A 20,139-nucleotide genomic window follows, 5' to 3' on the forward strand; every position below is an offset into this window, starting at 1 on the left:
AGACAAGGTGAAGGGTTAGGATTTAAGTCCAGAGTTGCACAAAATATGGTAAAGAGAGAGGATGCCACTGTCAGAGAACATCTGCACGTTTAAGCGACTGTTCTTTCACTCGTCATTTCCTTCTCAAGTCCTCCTTTCCCGAGAACGTTTCCATTCAAAAGTAGTAGAACCATGATGAAAACCTGTCCAAGATGAGGAACATGAGTAGCGGATTCGAGCCTACGTGACATTCACGATACTAGGGGCCCCCTCTTGGTTCGATAAGTCAACTAGGAGTGCGCTACCTTCTGCGGAGGCACGTCCTAGTGTGCTTTGAGGGCGTCAAGTACGTCAAGAACGATGGAAGCGTTGTGAGCTTCATGACAGATGACGATGACGAAGAGTAAGTTTGTCCAGACTATAGTATTTATTTGCCATTGGCATTTATGAATAGCTAGAGCTAAACGGTTTCTGGCTGTAGCCTTGCTTATTTAATAGGTATACATACCTTGGAGAACCAATTACCATCCAGGGATCGCTCTCGAGGTGGCGATGAAGGATGCTGATCTTACTGGTGAACGAGTGCGAAGTGCTCAGAGGGCTTCTGAATCACTTCAAAACGTTCAGCAACGATTTACAATCCTCCTCCAGACGGCAGGGCTTCAGCATCACCTCACTAAGGCTGGGCCCAAGGTCATTGATATTTCTTTGGGACACGCTTATTGAAGGCTCTATATATAACAGTTTGCTTTTCTGAGTACAAATTTGCGCAAAATTGTTGTATATGATCGGAATGACGGCCGGAGTTGATTATCACCAAAGAGCACACCATGGATTGTGTCAATTGAGCACAGATATTCTGCAGTCGTCTGTCTACGGGAGCAATGCCGCAACATACTTCAAAAAAAGGGAAAGAAAATCCATTTGGACATGTAGATTTGAAAGTGAGTTTATAAGCGAAACCACTTCCAGATGTTGATGCAGGATAAGGTTGCCACTAAAAATGCGCTTATCTCTATTTTCAATCGTACAAGTTTGAAGCTGGCGATATTTCCTTATTTTCGCCCGTCGAAGCTGGGCGAGTGCTCTATCGTTCAGACATCCTACATCGCATCCACCATGAGCTACATACCGTATTGTACAACAGTGTACGTGCTGTAGTCAAGAAACGGTTCCGCAAACAGACGTTGATGTACAAATAAGATTCTCAGTATCGTGAACTCTATCCTACATTAAAAAATGGTTTCGCAAACTGGCTATTATGACTATCATCTCAATTATGAGGTCGGGATGACGAACGCTGTCGGCAGCCAACGTAAGTCCTCACTTCTGCGGAAAAGGATCAAGGCCCTGCTTCTACAAGGGATCGTCATTCCATAACGTGATCCATCAAATGTCTATCAGTCGTCAATGGCGATGGACCAAGGATTACACGAGACGACATAGTTACCTACGACGATGTCTACAACATATTCTATCAGATCAAGATTACGGAATCGCGCAGGGATGAAGACCCGGTAATATCATCAAACAAGTGGATGGTCGAGGTCGGGCAGCAAGGATATTTTACATGTTTCGACAAGCGAGGCGTGTATTACGGGTTCGCATCGCAGCTTATCAAACCTTACGGCGATGTGTTTTGCTTCGATGGCACACATGAAGTTTGCGGGTTTGTTGGCCTTACTTATCATCTTCAGCGCAATGCCTTGCCCCTCATTCACAACCACACAGCCACTGGTATTAATCGTGTGCACCCTTTGGATGGTTTAGACACAGAACGTATCTATACACCATTGTCGTCAAGAACCTTTCAACTGGGTCTGGTGTTCCAGTTGCTTTTCTTATCACCCAGAAGTCCAACCCAGCAGTTCTAAGTCGTTGATTGAAGGAGAAGTTGCGGTTGACTCTCTCTATAGATTTCGAGCCGGCGGTTGTAGTGACTGATCAAGGAAATGTGGAGATATCTGTCATCAAACAGTCGTTCTTCAGGGCCAGCCTTTTATTGTGTGTAGCACATTTTGAGAGTCTGGGAGCGCGTGATCAGCTTTGGTAGGCTGAACATTACTCATCAGTCTAAAGAGGATAAAGACAGGATATGTGAAGAGGTAAATGTTCTAGTAGACATAGCCTCGCTGCATGCTCCTCGCTACGAGATGGTTCGCTTTAATAAATTGCGTCGTTGTATACTCTTTGACAGATACGATCGAAGTTGAGGGATATCTTGTATGAAAGGGACACGGCATTAGCGAAGGAGAAGGTCCGACACTTCCAGGAGAAGTGGAAAGACTATGAAGAAGTTCTTGCCCATCAGGAAAAGAACTACTTCACAGAGGAAAGCATGCAGCGATAGACGGCATGCTATCGGCAAGATGTCTCGTACAGCAATATCAACACCAACAACTTCATCGAGTCGTGGTATCGCGCCCGCAAGTCGAACATCTTCAAGGACAATCGGAATCGACGAAACGATAAAGTCATCTATGTCCTCACTAAGACCGTGATTCCTCACTACCAGCGAGTCTCCATGCGACATTCTCTTCAAGTTGGGAGGATGACGCCAGATCAGCGAAGTGCACTCAAAGCTAGGAGCCGCACACTTGAGCACAAGCAACATATACAGATGCTCGGACACTGGGGCGACTTACTGATGACCACCGATAACCCGCATGTCCTCGGTGTGAGGTCGTTTACTGACGAGAATTGGTCATACCAGATTGCATTCAACCCAACAGGGCTCGACTGCTGCAAGAGCTGCTATTGTTCTTTCTTCTTCCAGCACAAGATGTGCTGTAAGCATATGTCTTTGGCAATGCTGGAGTTGCCAGGCGTCGTTTTTCAGAATCCAGAGTACTTTAAGACGCAAGATGATTTTGTAGCGCCGCAACTAGTACCAGGACTGGAGCCGGAGCAGGAGCTAGAGCCGAAGCCGATACTAGAGGCGGCACAGATGCCATCAGCGGAACTTAACGCTCGTGGACGCGTGCTGGAGATCGACATGATAGCGCATTATTACGAGAGGATTGGCCAACTGATGGCGATTCGTGATACCAATGTTCCCATTCTGTCGGACAAGCAACGTCGGATTGAGGAACATTTGGAGTGCGCGTATGATACTAGTAGCGAGTGCTTTGTCTTCGAAGGGTCCTATAATCCCAGGAAGAAGTGCCCTTGCCAGACAGAGCATTGGGCAATAAAGGTCTTTTATTCCGAGCACACATGGCGACCTTTTTTTTCACATGGAGAAATTTAAAGCCTGGACGCACAAATCCCACGTAAGATCGGAGGGGTGAGGCTCAATGCTCCACCGATGGCAGAAAAGCGTCCATGGCGACATCAAAAACGATCATAACAGGATGCTAATGAAGCTGTCGAAGAAATAGCCACCCTTCAGGGTTTAGAGTGATTTCAGCCTTTTCCGCCAAGTATTCATTGATATATTGATATATTCGCAAATGAAGCGTCCGGCGTTGAATTTAGGGATATAGTTGACATACGGCCTTGAAGAACGCGGGGATCATTTCGTTCAATTGGGGAGCTGCATGTCCTGCAAACTGGTAGCGCCCCCTTTTTTTACTGACCTCGCGCAGGGTTAGTCCAATTGGAAACAGTATGCGATTTTTTGTAAAGGATATAGCGGACGCGAGGAAAGGATGGACCGAGACTCGTCGTATCACTTTACGCAGGAATGCATAGCAATGCTTCCTAGCAAACATCGGTCGCCAGGCATTTGGCGTTACTACTACATAGTATTAAGGTTACTGAGTGGTTAAAGCGTGTGCGCGAGCGACTCAATGTCACTCATTTTTTATTAATCAAACGACACCGCCTCTCATTTGATCCTGTCTCTCACATTCTTTACATCAGTATATGACCAATATCTTTTGAGGGCTGGATTGCATGCTGAAAGCTGCTGAAGATCCGACTATTGTTATTTAACATGAAAAGATATTATGATAGCATTAGCGGCAATCTCTTAGCTTCTGGTAATAACGTGAGTCAGAACACATCATACCTTCATACCTTTGCTTGCAATAAGACAAGTATCGTTGCCAGAAGGGTGGCAATCGCTACAACGTCGGTGGGTGCGAAGTATTAATCCACTGAGAACATTATATGTTACTCGGTGGCTTAAGTAAATTAATAGGACTCGCTGGATCTAATTAAATACACGCGGTGGCAGCATGTTATATGGCTCTATGCCACAGTGGGAATGGTAAATCTGCCGAGGTTCTCAAGTAAGTAGATTCCTCTGCATTGAGCCTTAAGACGTATGTATGCGCCCCTACCATAAGCCACCTCCAGCAATGGGCAAACTGATTTCCAGAATCCAGCATGGCCTCCCCATATCGACATAACTTGTAGCGGTCCCAATTCACCTTGCGGCAGTCGTATCTCTGTCTTGGCCCTGTAATCTCTCCAAATAACAGAGACCGATCATGAAACTTAACTGAGATGTCCGGACGGTCTGCTTTGATGTCCTGTAGCCCTGTTCCTTGCAGTCGATGTTTGGGCTAAGAAGAACGAAGAGTTAGATGAGTTAGATTGCCCGTCATAGTTCAAATAATGCCTTAAGTGTGAAAGACATGTATGTCACTTACAACACGACCACTTGGCCGTCGGTGGACAATAGTTCCTTCACAACGTATGACACGTTATTGGCAACGAAGGTAGACTCCGATACATGAACATCTTCCTCTTGTGGAAGATGCTCAGGCCTAAGCCAAGTATAATATGAAGGATTAGCTGGAGTTCTGTGTGAGAAAGATGCTCGGACCAGTTTGTACGAATCTGCGCCTAGGCTTGACATTAACAAGGCCGTTTCAGCGTCATCGGCTGATCCTTGCAGTCAACTCCATCAAGGTAGAAAGCTAGCATGTGTGAACAAAATAAATCAATCTATCTCATCAATAAAAGGCCACTTAAACACCATTTCCTTACTCTAATAGCCATTTCTGGTAGACGAGCCGAGTGTTTTGATAGTTCCTTCAAGGTGGAGATGTTGAGGTGGTTCTGCATACGTTGCGTGGGTAACCAAGGCCAAAACACTCCAATCAGACACCTGTGCGTCGTTAAAAACCAGATGATTCTTTCTTTCACCTTCACCTCCCATACAAACAACAACACTCTTTCAGTTCACAAATCCATATCACTCCACAACATTGATGAAAATGCATTCCTTCCTCTACAGCAACGACACTGTTTCTGCTCACATCACCGAACCATACGTTAAAGGCGGGGATGAGACTCCAATTGGGCCGTCAGAGGATGTACGCGAAGACCTTCACTTTGAGTGTCACCGAAGCCACTCACGTCCAAACAGTCCGTATGTCTGGTACGACGATCCGACGCAAGAGTTGAATGTGGAGCGCGTATGGTATTCGTTCGAAGACACGATTGGAGATCATCCCGAGCGTCCCCAACGCGTCCTAGGCCGATTCAGCGCGGAGGTCGAGCTGAAGATCAAGGCGTACGTCGATCATGCCATCAAGAGAACGGAGAGGGCGATCAGGATGCTTCTGTGAGCACATGCGTTGTCAATCAGACATGGTGGTCATCAGTCTGAATTATATCGAGCGCATTGCCACACCAAACGAGGATCTGAACAAGTAGAATTGGAAGAGCGAGCGATGCGTTTGCGCTGCTGTCGGAATTTCTCCGATCGCCATTACGCGCAGTGTTGTATCAATTTGCAACAAGAGATTGAGCGATTAGAGGTACTCGTGACCGACTTGCGAGGGACGCTTGCACTGTTCGGTGATCCATCGGAGGCGGCAGAGAAACAATCAGAGCCGAACGACGAAGTGCAGGCTGGCGCTGAGCCAAGTTCTTCTCTACAGGCAATCAAGCGGAATTGCGAGGCGAACGGTGACAGTAGTGAAGTCAAGCCCAAGGCGCGTCGTAAAAGTATTTGACTAACTATTTTCAATAAAGCATTGTTTTTTACGCTCGTTAATTTCCATGCATTTAGTTGTCTCTTATGCAGTACGATATTCCGTGTATTTCGAGATCGTTTGCGCCGTGTGGATGACCAGACAGGGGTGTCTGTTGCCGTGTCATCGTATGCTCGCTTATTTGACTTTTGTTGCGCGGCATGATGCTCAGCTCAATAATCACTGATGCATCATCGTTCAATAAAATGATCTTCAGGTTCCCATGTATTTTCATCAGAGGAATAGCCCTTCTATTTGACCAAATATTCATTTGTGTTAGGCGTAATTATACTAGCCCTGTGGTCAACGTCTTTTTCTACTTCATAGATATCAGTGTCTTCAAAGTTGTCCAGCACAAGCTTGAGCTGAGACGCCTGCCGTTGTGACAACCACATTCTTGTGTCACAAGCGCGTGCTGATGGTCAGTGACCCGCGCGTCGACATAACCTTTTTTCGCTTATTAGCAGCAATGGCCGAGATGGCTTTAATTAGAGGCAGTAAGGGTCAGTGAGAGCTTAAATCCGTGAAAATGTTATTGCGAAATACGGACGGATAACTGCAGGGCTTATTGTGGCAAGTATGGAAACACAACATTGACATAGAACAAGTGTAGCACAAACTGGACGGCGAGCAAGATGTCGATGCAACATAAGAAATAAAGGAATGTGAGACCTCAACGCAATTAGGATTCTAACGCAACTAGTATCTTGACACAGTCAATATCTAAGCATCCAAGCATTTGCTGAGGCAGAGGAGGTTGAGAGCTGCAATTAGATATCATTGTCCTCGTGTGAACTTCATTATTTTTTCTTGTTCTGGGGAGCGCCTGGGTTTGAGAATGAAGAGGACTTCGAGGCTTTGGGATTTAGCGACGTAGCGGACCCTTTACGTTTAGAGCAGGACGCAAGAGGACTCGAAACAACATGAGAAGTCGACGGGCGACGTGAGTTCGAAGAAATAGGAGCCTGCGCTTTAGCCACGGGGATCATGTTTGGCACCGAGTAGAACGAAGGGCGACAGAGTTCAGTCTTCAATGGACCAGCAGGCTTACAGCCTTTGAGACATTCCAAATTGGCCAAAACTCGCGTCTTGAAAGAAAAAAAAGAGTCATTCTCGTAAATAAGGCATTCTGACTTACTGATGATTACAGTCATCTCTCAAAGAGTGAAGCCTTACCTACAGCCGCTCCAAAACCGGCAACATCGTGATCGCAAGTGGGAGCTCATTGGGTTTGGATGGGCTACGGAAACGCCTATGCTCCTTCACAATATACGTCGCTTCATGCTCCAGAGACATCCCCAAGACTCGCGCCTCGCAACCTATGGGTATCAAGTCAGTTAGCAATAAGAAAACAACAGGACTGATGATGAAATTCCAATCACTCACCTTGCACAAAAACCCCTGCAACTGTCACATCGTAACCGGCCTCGAGCAAGGAGTCTAAGGCACCCTTCATCATGTTCATCAATTTCACTTCGTCCTCAGTGACCAACTGCTTAGGCGCTCCCAATGGCTTCACCTCCATGAGGAGGAGATAAGCCTCTCAGGTGCCTAAGCTGAAGCTCACTGAGAAGTCAGGGAATTCACTCGGGCCGTCAATGCAGATCTTCGTTCCAGGGACGAACTGGTCCCCCCTCCACCGGTAGACAAGATGGTCTACCTGAGCAAAGGTCGCCAGGACCCAGGGCAGGACCACGTTCATTGTGAACGTGTCCTCATTGCCCTCCTTTTTGCCCTCATACACAGTAGACGATCAGAGCTGCCCCGACATCAAATGCGTTCTCAGAAAACGTCCTAAAATCGAATTCCTTAGAATCATCTCCGCGTCCAGAGCCGACAATGGCTGTGAGATGGCCGCAAAGCAGAAGGTCAAGAATTCTGGCGGGATTACCGACTCCTGTAGCGTCGCCGCACGTAGACAGGCGATGACGTGTGAGGGCAAGCATTGTGCCAGGGCCCCCTGAGTGAAGACGAAGTTGAGTTGGCTGTATGTATATGAAGATATCTTAACATTAGAAACGGAGCGATGATAGCAAATGTCAATGCCACATTGGTTCTGCACAAATACATGTCAACTTACAGGATCTCATCGCTTAACTTCAATGAGGCTTGATTTTGAACCATGGCCCGGCGCTGCTTCATCAGGATGGCTGAGATATTGAAGTCGTCTAGACGCCAGTGCTCACAGAAGAGCGTAGAAGACTTACAGCCTGGGCCAACCAGGCGGTCCAATTGGACCCCTACTGAAAGGAACTCCTCCGTCGTCTCCGCCGGCGTCTCCCCCGGCGAGTAAGAGCTGTCGCTCGAGGGAGGCGGAGGGTCGAAGGGGCCGAGCTGTTGGCGGGACGTCCTGACCGGGACTTTCATCCTCCCTTTGCTGTCGACGGCGACGTTGAGGGGCTCGTCATCGCTCTTCTCGGTCTCCTCTGCCCCCGCCGCCTCTGCCGTATCCTCTGTTGTGTCATCGGCCTCGTCGTTGTCAGCTGAGCCCATTCCTGAGCTCTCCTCGCCTTCGTAAAAATCTTTCACTGTCTTTCGTTTCTCTCGGACTTGATCCTGGATACCCTCTGTCTCCACAAGATCATTGAGGTCTGTATGGGAATCGACCTCCCAGAGGTCGTGTTCTGCTCTCCGAAAAGCCCTCTGAAGAACTGTTCGCCGCATTTGACGTAGCTCGTTGGATACATTGCTGATATCTTTGGGGACATCGGGTGAGCGTGCAATTACTCCAATGCACTTGTGATACTCAGAGGCAGCACTCTTCCCATTATATGAGCGAGTTGGTGAGGAAAGCAGCGCTTGCGAGTACAATCGTATGTCTCCCCAGACCGACGAATCATTTTCATAAAAGAACGCGTGCACTTTGTGCCGGTTGTGGCTCGCGAGATGATTTCTCTCCAGACGTGGCATGATGTCCTGATGTCCTGAAGCGCTGAAGAGTGGGTGTGGCAGGCGGAAGTGAAATTTCATCATAAGTCCCCAAGCTTTTTCCTCCATGATGACGCAGCACCATCTTTTCTCATTGCTAACCTTTGACCCTGTCCCCTTTGAAATCCCTGACAACCTCAACATCGCCAAGCATAAACTGATCGCCTGTGGGCTGTTGGGGTTCAAAGCTCGGAGCGATACCTTTTTCTTATTCCAACATCTCTTGATCGTGTCGGTCAATGCGCACAGATAATTCTAAAATTCCAAGCCACACAGGAATGAAAAAGATTTTGTGCGCGAAAATAACCCCATCTTCCTTTCATTAAGTAAGTACATTGCCAAGTGTTGATTGATTCTCACAGACACTGGAAGAGCTGCCTCGAGGTTTTGCTGGTTGGTCCTGTGCCATATGCTCAAAGTGATTAGAGGCACAGGACATGCGCTGAAACGCGGGTCCTCTAGCTTACTCGACGCCAAGTCATCGAGCCATGGATTGCGCTTAATACTACCCTATCACCTCGGCGTACCAGAACCATGATGCTCGCTTCATCGATGCCTGGTTCAACACCTGCTCGGATCGAGAATCCTCTGGTTGGAGATCCTGGGCGTGCGAGGCATCCCGTCTTCAACGAACGTGGATGGCCGTATTACCATAATGCCTCTGGCCCCGTAGGACCAGCATACTTGTGCAGTTTCTGTACAGCATGCTACCAGTCCTTTGGCTCCATGGTGCCGACTCCTTGAAACAACATTCCGAGCGTGCGTGATGACACAAGCTAACAATTTCCATCCTTCCAAGCGTGTGTAGGTCGGCCCTCCTCTTGGGGCCTCATTCTGTATTTTTCGCCTTGTGCGATAGTTGACAGAACGAGGTGTCAAGGGTTGAGGAGGGTCATCAATTTCAAGCATCAACAAGGCTGGTTCGTCACAGAATCATACGAACGATACTGGTTGGATGGGTCCTAGAGAGCTCTCCACCGATTGGCGATATGGACTCGCGCTATTTAAGGAAGTTGGAAGGACGCCCACGACTCTCTAGCAAATACGGAATAAAGGATAGAAAAACGACGTATATACATGTTTTTGCGCAATAACTGATTGACTGAGAACAGGTGCTCACGCGTGCATACTTGCCTGCTCTGGCATGAATGAAAAAGAGTGCTTTGACGTGTGCATGTATGCGCGTGGTTTTCATGGCACACTCGCGTCCTATTCCCAACTTCCAGCAACGGTGTAATCGTGGTCATTCTATTGCTTGCGCCGAAGGGCTTGTCAATCTATCCGAACGTGGGTGTTTTAAATGCTTGTGTCGGGAAAGGAAGAAAGAGAGATGGTCAACTCGATCGTCGACGGTTCTCAATAACTCATAGCATCACGCGTCTACAGCTCCTTTCAATCGTCTTCCAGACAAATTTCTACCGATCACGCCTTCGCACTCACTCTGGATCTCCAACAGACATGGTAACTAGGTTAACCAACCCGTTGTACTTTTCGTACACTGTATAATCAAACGTCCGAACTCGCTATCTGGTATGCTTCCGCGGCATGTTTGCACTCGCCGTCACTGCTACCCATCAACGTTAGAGTCAGAAGCTGGGGCAAATAACGGGGCCCGGTGTTCCATTAGCTCCAGTAGCGAGGAAGGTAATGACGCATCGCTTTCAATATGCATTAGGCAACGATTCAACATGGCCAATACCAGTCTTCAACATCCATTCAACAAGCGATAAACAAGAAAGGGGTAGGGCCTTATGTAGATCCTCATCCATCCTGCCCCATTGAGCCCTCAGCACAGGCTGTAAAGAAGCGCACGAATGCGTGCCATGTTTGGTCAGGCTCCAATGTGCACAGCCCTGCGATTTGCTGCGGGAGAACGAAGAACATTGCTGACTGGGCGTGGTTTCATCGACGCCAGGCGCGGGTTGGTTACCGAGTAGACGGGGTATGTTCCGTACCTGTCACCCGCCAGGCTTTAGAAACCGGCTCCGAAGCCAGAGGGGGTCTCAGAGAGGCGGTAGCTTCGGCTCTCTCCAATAGGGTTGGAGACTGGTCAGGCATCCACCCAAGAAGGAGCCAAGCCATTCTTGGACTGGACATATGGGCTAATTTCGATCCGAATAAGCGCATGGTGCTGCCTGTTAGACTGCAGCAGGCGATTTGTCCTCCTATCAACGGTCAATGCGGGGAAGGGTGTGGTCACCGTCTTGCGCCTGGCGACTATTTTTTATCTCTGCCTATCACTTATTCGCACTTCCTTCTTCACTGTTTTCTCCCGCCACCGCTTTCTTCTCCACTCCTTCTCACACCCCCATTTTTCTCCGTTCCACAACCATGAACGATCTCTTCATCGACCGCCACCCCTCGTGTGTGCACTCAACCATCCACCACAACATCATCTCCACGTCCAACCTCTCCTCCGCCGTCGGGTCCTCCTCCTGCTCCTGCGAGGAGTGTGCTCGCTACAAGCTACCTCCTCACTCCGAGCAGACCCCTGCCATCTCTGACCAGCTCCTCCAGCAGCAACAGCAGCGGACCATGAGCAGCACTGCCGAACAGGACGGGGACAGGACTGGCACCTCGGCCACCTCGCCTCCTTTGACCTATCTCATCAGACGATCCTCGGTCGTGAACACAACCGCATCACCAAAGATGCAGCCTGCGGGATTCGGGTTGGGAGGGTCGTCGTCCGGCTCTCAGAGGGCGAAGATGCAGCACCAGAGACGAGCCTCGGTCGATTTCCATAACCAAGAGAGGTCGTTCCAGCAGCACTCAACTGCGTGTGATTGTCGGGGATCGGGAGTTGGATGCGAATGTTCCTACACCTGCGACTGTTAAAATATGCATGCAAGGACCTCGAGGATCCCAATACCGCGTCAAAGGATGGGAGGAAGAGCCAATGTATCCTGTGGACCGCTCTTTCCCTCTCTTAATCTCTCTTTTCTTCTCCTTTCTGTTCCCGCCAAACTTTTTTTCTGTAACAGACAGTATGTCAGTGCGTTTTTTACATTTCTTTTTGCTTCCGTGTATATATCCCACTCTGCCCCGTCAGTTCACTTCTGTAAATATTCGACCGACAAATAAATCAAAAAGCTGTCTTATGACATTTTGCCCAGTTTCAGATGGGGTACCGCTTTCATAAGCAGCTACCTTACCACTGTCTCTCACCCTGCAGCGATTTTTCGCATGATGAGTAAAAGATTCAGGCTATGTTCTCAAAGCTGACTTCAAAAACAAGTAGGCTGGCAGAAAAAAAAACCATTATTTACTATGTGTTGGATATTGGCCTGACTATGCAAGAGTAGTTCTTTGACCGAGTTCATGGCTTCCTGTTCCATTCGACATCTCACCAGTGCGGTCACCCATAAATTCCTTATAGCTATGTAGCCAGCCAGAAGAAAGACATTTGCAGTTCGTCAGCAATCAAACATAGGCCAAGCTAAATATTCTAATAGTGAATAGGCACAAAGCACTTACATGAGGTCAAGTCGCTGGCTCTCCTCGGGAGTGATCGATGACCGCGTGTTGGTAAGGGACACCTCCAGGTGCTCGTGCGTGATAATGGGCCGAGACCCCTTAGGAGCCTTGTCAGCCACTCCATCTCCAGAGACAGAGTCACCTGCTGCGGTCGACGCGACTTCCCTGGCTGCGCTCATACCCTTGGCAATCAGTCCCAACTAATTACGATCCAATGAGGATTAACAAAGACACTTGTCAGTCAATGCAAAGTTACTCAGACGTCAAGAATAGCATGAGTAGCATAACTAGACTCACCCGTTGTGAGATATGGCCACGTTCGGCCAAGGTTAAGTTTGTCTTTTGACCAGATTTGTCACTGCCACCAAAGCCTTTTCCGCCCAGGCTAACAAACCGCATCATCTTGCTGTCTGCTCTCGATTCTGTTCCACTGGCCGCAGAGGAAGAAGCACCTGGTCCGCCATTGCTGTTTTGGCCCTCCTTCTTGACCGCCTCGTCCTTCTCGATAGCGATGCGAATCGCCTCCAAATGCGCATTGTACAGCACTGCCTGCAAATCTGCTCCTGTCAATCCCTCCGTGCGACGAGCGCATTCCATCAAATCCACATCTTCAGCGACTTCCATCTTGCGAGAAAGACATGTCAAGATCTCAAAGCGTTCCTGGAGGTTTGGCATGCCGCAGAGCAGAGACTTATCGAGACGACCTGGACGAAGCAGTGCTGGGTCGATCAGATCAGGACGAGAAGTAGCTGCAAGTACATAGACGCCATCCAGACCTTCAGCACCGTCCATCTGGGTCAGCATCTGGTTGACCACACGATCCGTCACTCCTGTGCTGTCATGTCCTCTGTTTTAACAAGACGTAGGTAAAAAAGTATGTCAAAGAGTGTTCCTTCATCTCCTACTCGAAGAATACCGCAGAATGATCATTCACTGTGCTTACCTCTTGGGCGCAATACTGTCAAACTCGTCAAAGAATAGGACGCAGGGCTTGGCCGCTTGAGCTCGTTCAAACAGATCGCGGACAGATTTCTCAGAGGCACCGATATACTTGTTCAGCAACTCGGGTCCCTTGACAGAGATAAAGTTCAGTCCGCACTCCTTCGCCACCGCTGATGCCAACAGCGTTTTTCCGCATCCAGGATGGCCAAACAGCAAAAGACCAGATCGCAATCGCAATGGGCACTGCGAAAAGATCGAGGCATACTTTGTAGGCCATTCCAGTGTCTCAAGTAAGATCTTTCGGGTCTCATTCAGTCCTCCAATATCTAACCAGCTTGTTGCTGAACTCTGCAGCTTCACACCACGTAGGCTGCTGGGTACAAAGCCCTCCTGAGCCTTCAAAAAGTCTGCCTGCGTCAGCATAAAATCGTCCTCCGAAGACGATCCAGGTACGCCATTGAGATCTGAGACTGCCTCAATGGCCTTGGCACTGCCATTAGGCAAAGAATGAGAGGCTTCTGCAGCCTCCTCCTTGCTTCTCGCGACCTGGGCAGCAATATTGCGAACGGCTCCTTCGTGGACGGTCCTCTCCAGGAACGCCTTCAGATCGGCCGCCAGATAGCCCTCGGTCTTTGATGCGACAGAAACCAGGTCAATCTGAGGCAAAGAACGCTGCAGAATGGCCGGACCTGTCTCCATTAAACTTTGCAGCATTTCCTTGCGTTCTGTCTTTCCTGGTGGCGTTAGGCGGATAATCTCGCTCAAAAGGTGAGAAGTAATTAGCGAAGGGTGAACCGAGACCTGCTGCTGAGCCGTCGCCACAATTGTGATCCGATCGAAACGCTTGCACATTCTCGAAGCAATCTGCAAAAATACTTCAGCGATTTGTCGTGAGCGGAACGAGTCTGCGTGCTCAACTTCGGCTGGAATGAGGCGATCCAGATCTTCAAGAAAGAGGATACTAGGCGAGTGGAATGCAGCAGTATCGAACCATTGCTGGAATTTTGTCATCAAGACCGGCAATCGGTCCTCTGCAAACTCTGCGCAGTTGATCTCTACGCAGTCTAGAAAACAATAGAGTGTTAATTACATTGTATGCTGATACTGCTATTGTTCCTAAACACCTTCGCGTCAAGAAGTTCGACCTACAAGCAAGAGTATCGATGTTTTGAGATAGTTTGCGGATGATCGACCTCGCAACGACTGTTTTGCCCGATCCATGAGGTCCACACAACAGAAATCCACCCAGGCTGGGAACCGCAAAGGCATCACGCAATTCGATTTTTGAGAGACAAGTCAAAAGGTATTTTTCAGCTTTTGTGTACACCTGAGTAACGCCTCCTAGTGCTGCAGGAGTGTCCGCGATATGATTGATAGTTCTATGGGACATAATGAAAGCGTTCGGTCAATGATTCTTCGCGTTTCCATTGTAGCACTTCCATAAAAATAGTATCTCCGCCTCTTACTTTTTGTAGACATGACTGATTCCTTGTGCCTGACCAATCTCAACTTTGAGCTGGACCAACTGGATCCTGGTCAAAACGCTGTACGCCTCTGGTTCGGATTGATGCTTAGTCTCTTCCTGATGTGAATGGCTCTGTGTTGGCGGCAAGGACTTTGTAGGGAAGACAACCGCAAATGATTGCATAGTGTCGCCGTGTGGAATAACAAGCAGAGAGCCGTGGCTGAGGATGACAGCTTGGTTATCGGGTAATGACTCGATCCACTCTTTGAAAACTGAGATCAGATTCGTTGCCACGGCTGTCTTCTCAGAACTGTGGTTCGCCGACTTTGGCTGGAGTTTCAGTGGTGCAGGTGTGGCAGATGTTGCTCCTGTAGTAGAAATTGGCCGAAGAGTGACGCTTGGAATCTGCACCGAATGAATATGCGCTTCTGACAATCTATCAGACAGTACGATAAAAAATCTGCTGTTAGAATATGGGCTGCTGGTGAACTTGCGTGTTCAAATATAACGCAAAAGATTTTGATTTGTACCTAACAATAGAAAAGTTCTCTGCGTCAAGAGCGTCCTGGACCTGCTTCGAGATGGCGACGTGACCGATAGGGACGTTGTACGACGAAATCGCCTTGACATAAATAGCCGATGAACCCACTAAGAGATCCTCAGGATCTCTCGTCTCATCATCAGTAGCCTTTTCCGCATGAGGCGGGATGACTTTGGAGATACGGAGTGCTGGTTGGCTAGTCAAATCTGCTTCGATCCAGCTGTCTGGATGGATCAGCACCATAAACGGTCCTTCCTCGGGAATACTCTCGATCAGCTCATCTGAACACTCGTCCAGCGCCAAGGCACGCAAACATTGTGCCTGTGTGACCTTCTGAACATGTGTCGACAGATCTTGGTTGTCGGAAGGTTTTGCATTGCTATTGGCCTTGCGGACCATGGGTGCTACAATGACTTCGGCATTGGCGCCCAATTTCACACATGGTGCCGCAGGGTTGGTATCGACTAGATAATCCATAGAGCATATTCAGTAAGTTTGTGTGACTAACGGCTCCGCTCGTATGATATGCATGATAAATTAGCTCTATAGAGACTTACGAACGCGAAGACGGACCAACGTCCGTCCGTTGACCCACATAGTAAAGACCTGGTTTGGATACAGGATCCTAATCTGGTTCAACATCTGGTCTTCCACATATCCTGCGTGCAATTCCTAAGATGTCATTACGGCCGGTTAGAAAGTGATTCACACGCTCGATTAACAAGCGGCTCAATCATCCGATACCAAGGCAAACAGGAGGAATCGGCTGACTCTTACCAAGATCTCCCAGTCATCCTCTGAATATGGTGCAACATTCACGGAGACACCGTCCTGAACTGAATTCACAAAGTCAATGTTCACCTGGTGTAGTAAAAGAACACGGTTTTCCTGTTAGTCCAGATTGACGGTCATGACAGTGATCAAATCGGCACATGTTCCTGAAAGAATAAAAATATTTCCACGGATTCGGGAGACACCAGCCGTGGTCGTTATTGCTACTCGGCTAATATACCTTCTGTCCGGCTCTCAAGCCCATTGCCTGTCCGAACTGCGGATCCATCTCGATCGTGTCTCCAGTGTTCCCACCCGGTCTTGGTGGTGCTGGAACTGCCGAACCTGAAGCTGTCCCTCCTGTGGAAGCTCCACCACTCCATCCTACATACGACTTTTTTTCTGTGGATCCGTCCTGCCATGATAGCTCTAATACGACATTTTGAGAGAGCTGATCGGGGACAGAGAGGCGGAGTTAGTGTTCAGGGCAAGGCACTGTAAGCTGCAATGCGATTGAAGACAGGCACGATCGAGGAGCAGCAAATGTGAATAATTACTTTGCCCTGGTCCAGCAGCGCGTTTGTCCAGGCGCTCGGCAGGTTTATGAGGCAATGTCGCAGGGGTAGGAAGGCGACCGTGACGGACTTGACCATTGTTCAGGCTGGCGAGTAATGAGAGAGGAGCAAGAAGAGTCAAGGTGCGTAGTTCGGGTCGTGAGGTGTGAAGCGAAATGAAGAATGAATATGCGTGATGAGGGTTTGTTGGTTTTCTGGATCGAAGCGGAATGACGAGAGGTGAGGAAGAGAGGAAGGGAAGCAGAGGAATGGAGGAAGCAGACAAAACCGAAGAAGAGATGTCTTTTCTGGGTGGACGGTAAAGCGAACAAGTTCGTCTGTGGCCGGGTGGGGTGGGTGGAAAGCGTGTTGCCCGTCCGTCTCTTTCGGCCCCGGTCGATTGGAACATTTATTCGATTTGGCCGCTCTGTGGGGTGAGTGGGCCAAAGTCAGATCGACGGGTCAAAACTTTACTTCGCGCGGGGAAAGCACATGAAATTCGCTTTCAAAGTAAATGCATGGAGATGTGGTCTACTCATACCCATCTCAAGCCGAACTCGTCTCCCAACAGGCCGCTATCATCAGATATTTGTTCTCTCTCTTTCTTGTTCATTGATACTACTTTACATGGTACAAGGTGCTGATGCTGATGCTATTTCAGACTCTCTCTCCTGCTTTATGACGACGACGCTGCTAAAAGCGCCCTTGCCTTCGCTGCTGCATCCTGGTTACCCGCCATTCTCGATCTCATCTCCGCGTCTTCATGTTCCATGTTCTGATCCTCTTCTTCCTGGCCCGGTAGCCCCAGTTCCCAGTCATCGTGGGGTACTCCTTGGATCTCATTCAACGCACCTTGGACAATGTAGGTGTATGGTCCCCCCTTTAGCTGAGATGTTGTCTCGTATGCGATCAATAAGTTACATCTTGGACAGTGCAAACGGTATTGTTTCTCGAATTTGTCGCCCCTGGAAAGTTCATGTTACAATCCAAAAGTAATTATGTTAATAAGATTGTGCAGAAAAAAGGGTCATTGTACTGAATAAAGACGAACGAACATAGCCAGACTTGCCTCTTGATGATCTTGGTTTCTGTGGGTGTTGCGTGCAATCTATACATGCGTGTCGCGTTCTCAACGATCACAGCGTTATCAGTCTCCCGTCTAGGTAGCTGTCCTAGCTCGATATCTACAACAAGTCAATATTAAAAGCAATTGGCATGTATCTGGTTAGAGTCATCCCATCATCGCTAGTGGTCGTTTTCACTGGCTCCTTCCAGATCCTATCCTCATCGATTCCTACCGATGACAAGAATGAACTCGCTGCAAAGACAGTAGTATGAATGCAGGCCCTGCGCCTCCTCCCGATTGTCGGACGAAGAGATGATGCTGTTGCTGATGATCTTTGGCATGGTCGAGAGAGTTGGCTATAGCTTGTCCGCTGTTGTTTGTCCTGGCGCTGTTTAAAGCAAACCAAAGACTTTATACCTGCTCACTTGTTTCAAGGCTAAAGTATCAGCTGACCAGTCCGATCAGTCTTGAAGAAATTGGTGGCAAACGGAGGCTGTCATATATGATTCTTTTTCGGTGCAATTTAAGGCGCGCTTATGAGTACGTTAAGGGCAATATGCGCTGCCACACCTCGCCCTCGATGCCAAGCACAATAAATTCTTATTTCCCTTGGATGTGGATTAGTCGTTGCTTTCCTTCCTATCCAACCTCGTCAGAAGAAATTCTTTCAAAACATGCCAAAAACTAGGCCCCAAGGGCATCCTCAGGTGTTTCGCGCTGTCCACAGAGGCAACTCATCAATGATTTCTGCTCCATTGTCAGACACAGTCAGCATTACTCCTCGCCTTGACAGCAGTACTAGGGAGTATATCATTCTTTGGAACGACGTCTTAACGGTTTTTAAGAACGCCTTGTACATACGAAACGGAAGCACACTTGTTTCCTTTCTTACAGACAAGAACTTTGAATTGTAATTTACCATTGAACTAAGTAACGCACGCCTTCTACTGTATTTATAAGACCACACCACAACTTCATCTTATCCTCCACTGCTAACACTTCCTACATATAATCAAAATGTAGCCGTAATCCGCTTCGAATCTGTACCTACCCAGACATTGTCCTGGATGTAGTGCTTGAAACCCAAGGGAATGACTTAGGCGCGGAGTCTTCAAGGATTATAAATCCAGCACCCTCAGCATCATCTACAATTCTGGGTAACTCACAATCTTCGCCAGTCAGAGACATGGAGCTGTATCTGAAGGCCGCCGACCAGGGAGAAGTCAGTGCCCAGTACAACGTAGGCACCATATACTATTATGGCACACATGTTCCACAGGACTATTCCAGGGCCATGGAGTGGTTTCTGGAGGCCGCCAATCAGGGACACGCCGGTGCCCAGTATAACATAGGTCGCATGTACTACTTTGCCGAAGGTGTTTCACAGGACTATTCCAGGGCCATGGAGTGATATCTGAAGGCCGCCATCCAGGGAGAAGCCGGTGCCCAGTACAATCTAAGTACCATGTACAATTATGGCAAGGGCGTTCTCCAGGACTATTCCAAAGCCATGGAGTGGTATCTGAAGGCCGCCAACCGAGGACACGCTGATGCCCAGTTCATCCTAGGTACCATGTACAATTGTGGCATGGGTGTTCCGCGTGACCATTCCAAAGCCAGAGAGTGGTGTCTTAAGGCTGCCGACCAGGGACATGTTGATGCCCAATACAGCCTATGAACTATGTATGATATTGGCAAGGATGTTCCCAGGACCGTTCCGAAGCCAGGGAGTGGCATCTGAAGGTCGCCAACCGGGAAGACACCCTAGGTGCCATGTAGGATCATGTCAAAGATAGTCTCAGGACTGTTTTAAGGCGGCAATATTGGACTGCAGCGAAATTTGGATATGCTATTCATTAACATGTTTCATAGACCTCAATGCGATTCTGAACGGTACTGTTGAGAACCTCTAGCTCACTATTAGATTTTATACAAATAAATACCCAATCGGTGTGGTGTGTATGTGATGTTTTATGTACCTGAGTATGAGTTTTGTTTATTATGCTCTCGGTAGGGGTTTTTATAGCCCCGATCTAGGGCTTGGAGTATTAGGAAGTGACCTAAATGTGAAGGTTCACTCCCAGTACGGTCCCAGTACGATCCCAATTTGGGGTCTGGACGGAACTAAAGAATGAAAACATGCAGAAAAGCTTACGACCGCAGCTTGAGCTTACGGAGAGCTAGAGCTTTCTGGATCTACGTCCATGTTGCTACCACCTCGACTTTGTTCATGCCCCTGGATGGCTGTTCAAGACATCTATAGACATAAAGTATAAGGTAATGTTATTACTGCAACGGGCTATCACCAACAAGAAATCCAAATCATTTTTCTTCATGACTTCACGTTCCTACATTCGGTTGCTCCAGAACCTCAGAGGATTATACCTCGGTGTTATGTCCACAACTATGCACGTTTCGAGAAGGATCTGATGACTCTATGGATTTCTATGAGATTCTAAAGTCTCATGTCCATGTGAGTTATTTTTTGC

The 20,139-nt window shown here is 48.2% G+C and overlaps 7 protein-coding genes across 7 annotated transcripts; 4 read left to right on the top strand and 3 right to left on the bottom strand.

Annotated features, from left to right (window-relative positions):
- Positions 1 to 45: 45 nt before the first annotated feature.
- On the top strand, positions 46 to 705 carry BC939DRAFT_481395 (uncharacterized protein; the record flags this gene model as incomplete). Its single annotated transcript, XM_051559021.1, has 4 exons — positions 46 to 48; positions 243 to 382; positions 461 to 477; positions 512 to 705. The coding sequence occupies 4 exons, from the start codon at positions 46 to 48 to the stop codon at positions 703 to 705; spliced, it is 354 nt and encodes a 117-aa protein (XP_051407260.1).
- A 4,253-nt stretch (positions 706 to 4,958) lies between these two features.
- On the top strand, positions 4,959 to 5,891 carry BC939DRAFT_496854 (uncharacterized protein; the record flags this gene model as incomplete). Its single annotated transcript, XM_051559699.1, has 2 exons — positions 4,959 to 5,446; positions 5,522 to 5,891. Exons 1-2 carry the CDS (start codon positions 5,142 to 5,144, stop codon positions 5,889 to 5,891), a joined length of 675 nt encoding a protein of 224 aa, XP_051407261.1. The 5' UTR covers positions 4,959 to 5,141.
- A 1,771-nt stretch (positions 5,892 to 7,662) lies between these two features.
- On the bottom strand, positions 7,663 to 8,906 carry BC939DRAFT_507637 (uncharacterized protein; the record flags this gene model as incomplete). The annotated part of the gene is made up of 2 exons (XM_051560904.1): positions 7,663 to 7,894; positions 7,990 to 8,906. The coding sequence occupies 2 exons, from the start codon at positions 8,904 to 8,906 to the stop codon at positions 7,663 to 7,665; spliced, it is 1,149 nt and encodes a 382-aa protein (XP_051407262.1).
- A 2,169-nt stretch (positions 8,907 to 11,075) lies between these two features.
- Positions 11,076 to 11,990, top strand: BC939DRAFT_16229 (uncharacterized protein; the record flags this gene model as incomplete). The annotated part of the gene is made up of 1 exon (XM_051550303.1): positions 11,076 to 11,990. A coding segment is annotated over one exon (597 nt), but the record flags the coding sequence as incomplete, so codon positions are not given.
- Positions 11,991 to 12,125: 135 nt separating this feature from the next.
- On the bottom strand, positions 12,126 to 16,319 carry BC939DRAFT_507639 (P-loop containing nucleoside triphosphate hydrolase protein; the record flags this gene model as incomplete). Its single annotated transcript, XM_051560905.1, has 10 exons — positions 12,126 to 12,213; positions 12,312 to 12,511; positions 12,609 to 13,158; positions 13,255 to 14,317; positions 14,403 to 14,632; positions 14,720 to 15,154; positions 15,249 to 15,723; positions 15,817 to 15,931; positions 16,037 to 16,120; positions 16,272 to 16,319. 10 exons carry the CDS (start codon positions 16,317 to 16,319, stop codon positions 12,126 to 12,128), a joined length of 3,288 nt encoding a protein of 1,095 aa, XP_051407264.1.
- Positions 16,320 to 17,175: 856 nt separating this feature from the next.
- On the bottom strand, positions 17,176 to 18,036 carry BC939DRAFT_532985 (uncharacterized protein). The gene is made up of 3 exons (XM_051561682.1): positions 17,883 to 18,036; positions 17,654 to 17,768; positions 17,176 to 17,549 (listed from the first exon to the last, which is right to left on the bottom strand). Exons 1-3 carry the CDS (start codon positions 17,989 to 17,991, stop codon positions 17,261 to 17,263), a joined length of 513 nt encoding a protein of 170 aa, XP_051407265.1. The 5' UTR covers positions 17,992 to 18,036; the 3' UTR covers positions 17,176 to 17,260.
- Positions 18,037 to 19,036: 1,000 nt separating this feature from the next.
- On the top strand, positions 19,037 to 19,616 carry BC939DRAFT_466762 (uncharacterized protein). Its single transcript, XM_051557682.1, has one exon. The coding sequence runs from the start codon at positions 19,116 to 19,118 to the stop codon at positions 19,326 to 19,328; it is 213 nt and encodes a 70-aa protein (XP_051407266.1). The 5' UTR covers positions 19,037 to 19,115; the 3' UTR covers positions 19,329 to 19,616.
- Positions 19,617 to 20,139: the final 523 nt, after the last annotated feature.

Source organism: Gamsiella multidivaricata, assembly GCF_025024155.1.
Source record: "Gamsiella multidivaricata strain RSA 2152 chromosome Unknown BC939scaffold_100, whole genome shotgun sequence".
Taxonomy (NCBI): domain Eukaryota; kingdom Fungi; phylum Mortierellomycota; class Mortierellomycetes; order Mortierellales; family Mortierellaceae; genus Gamsiella; species Gamsiella multidivaricata.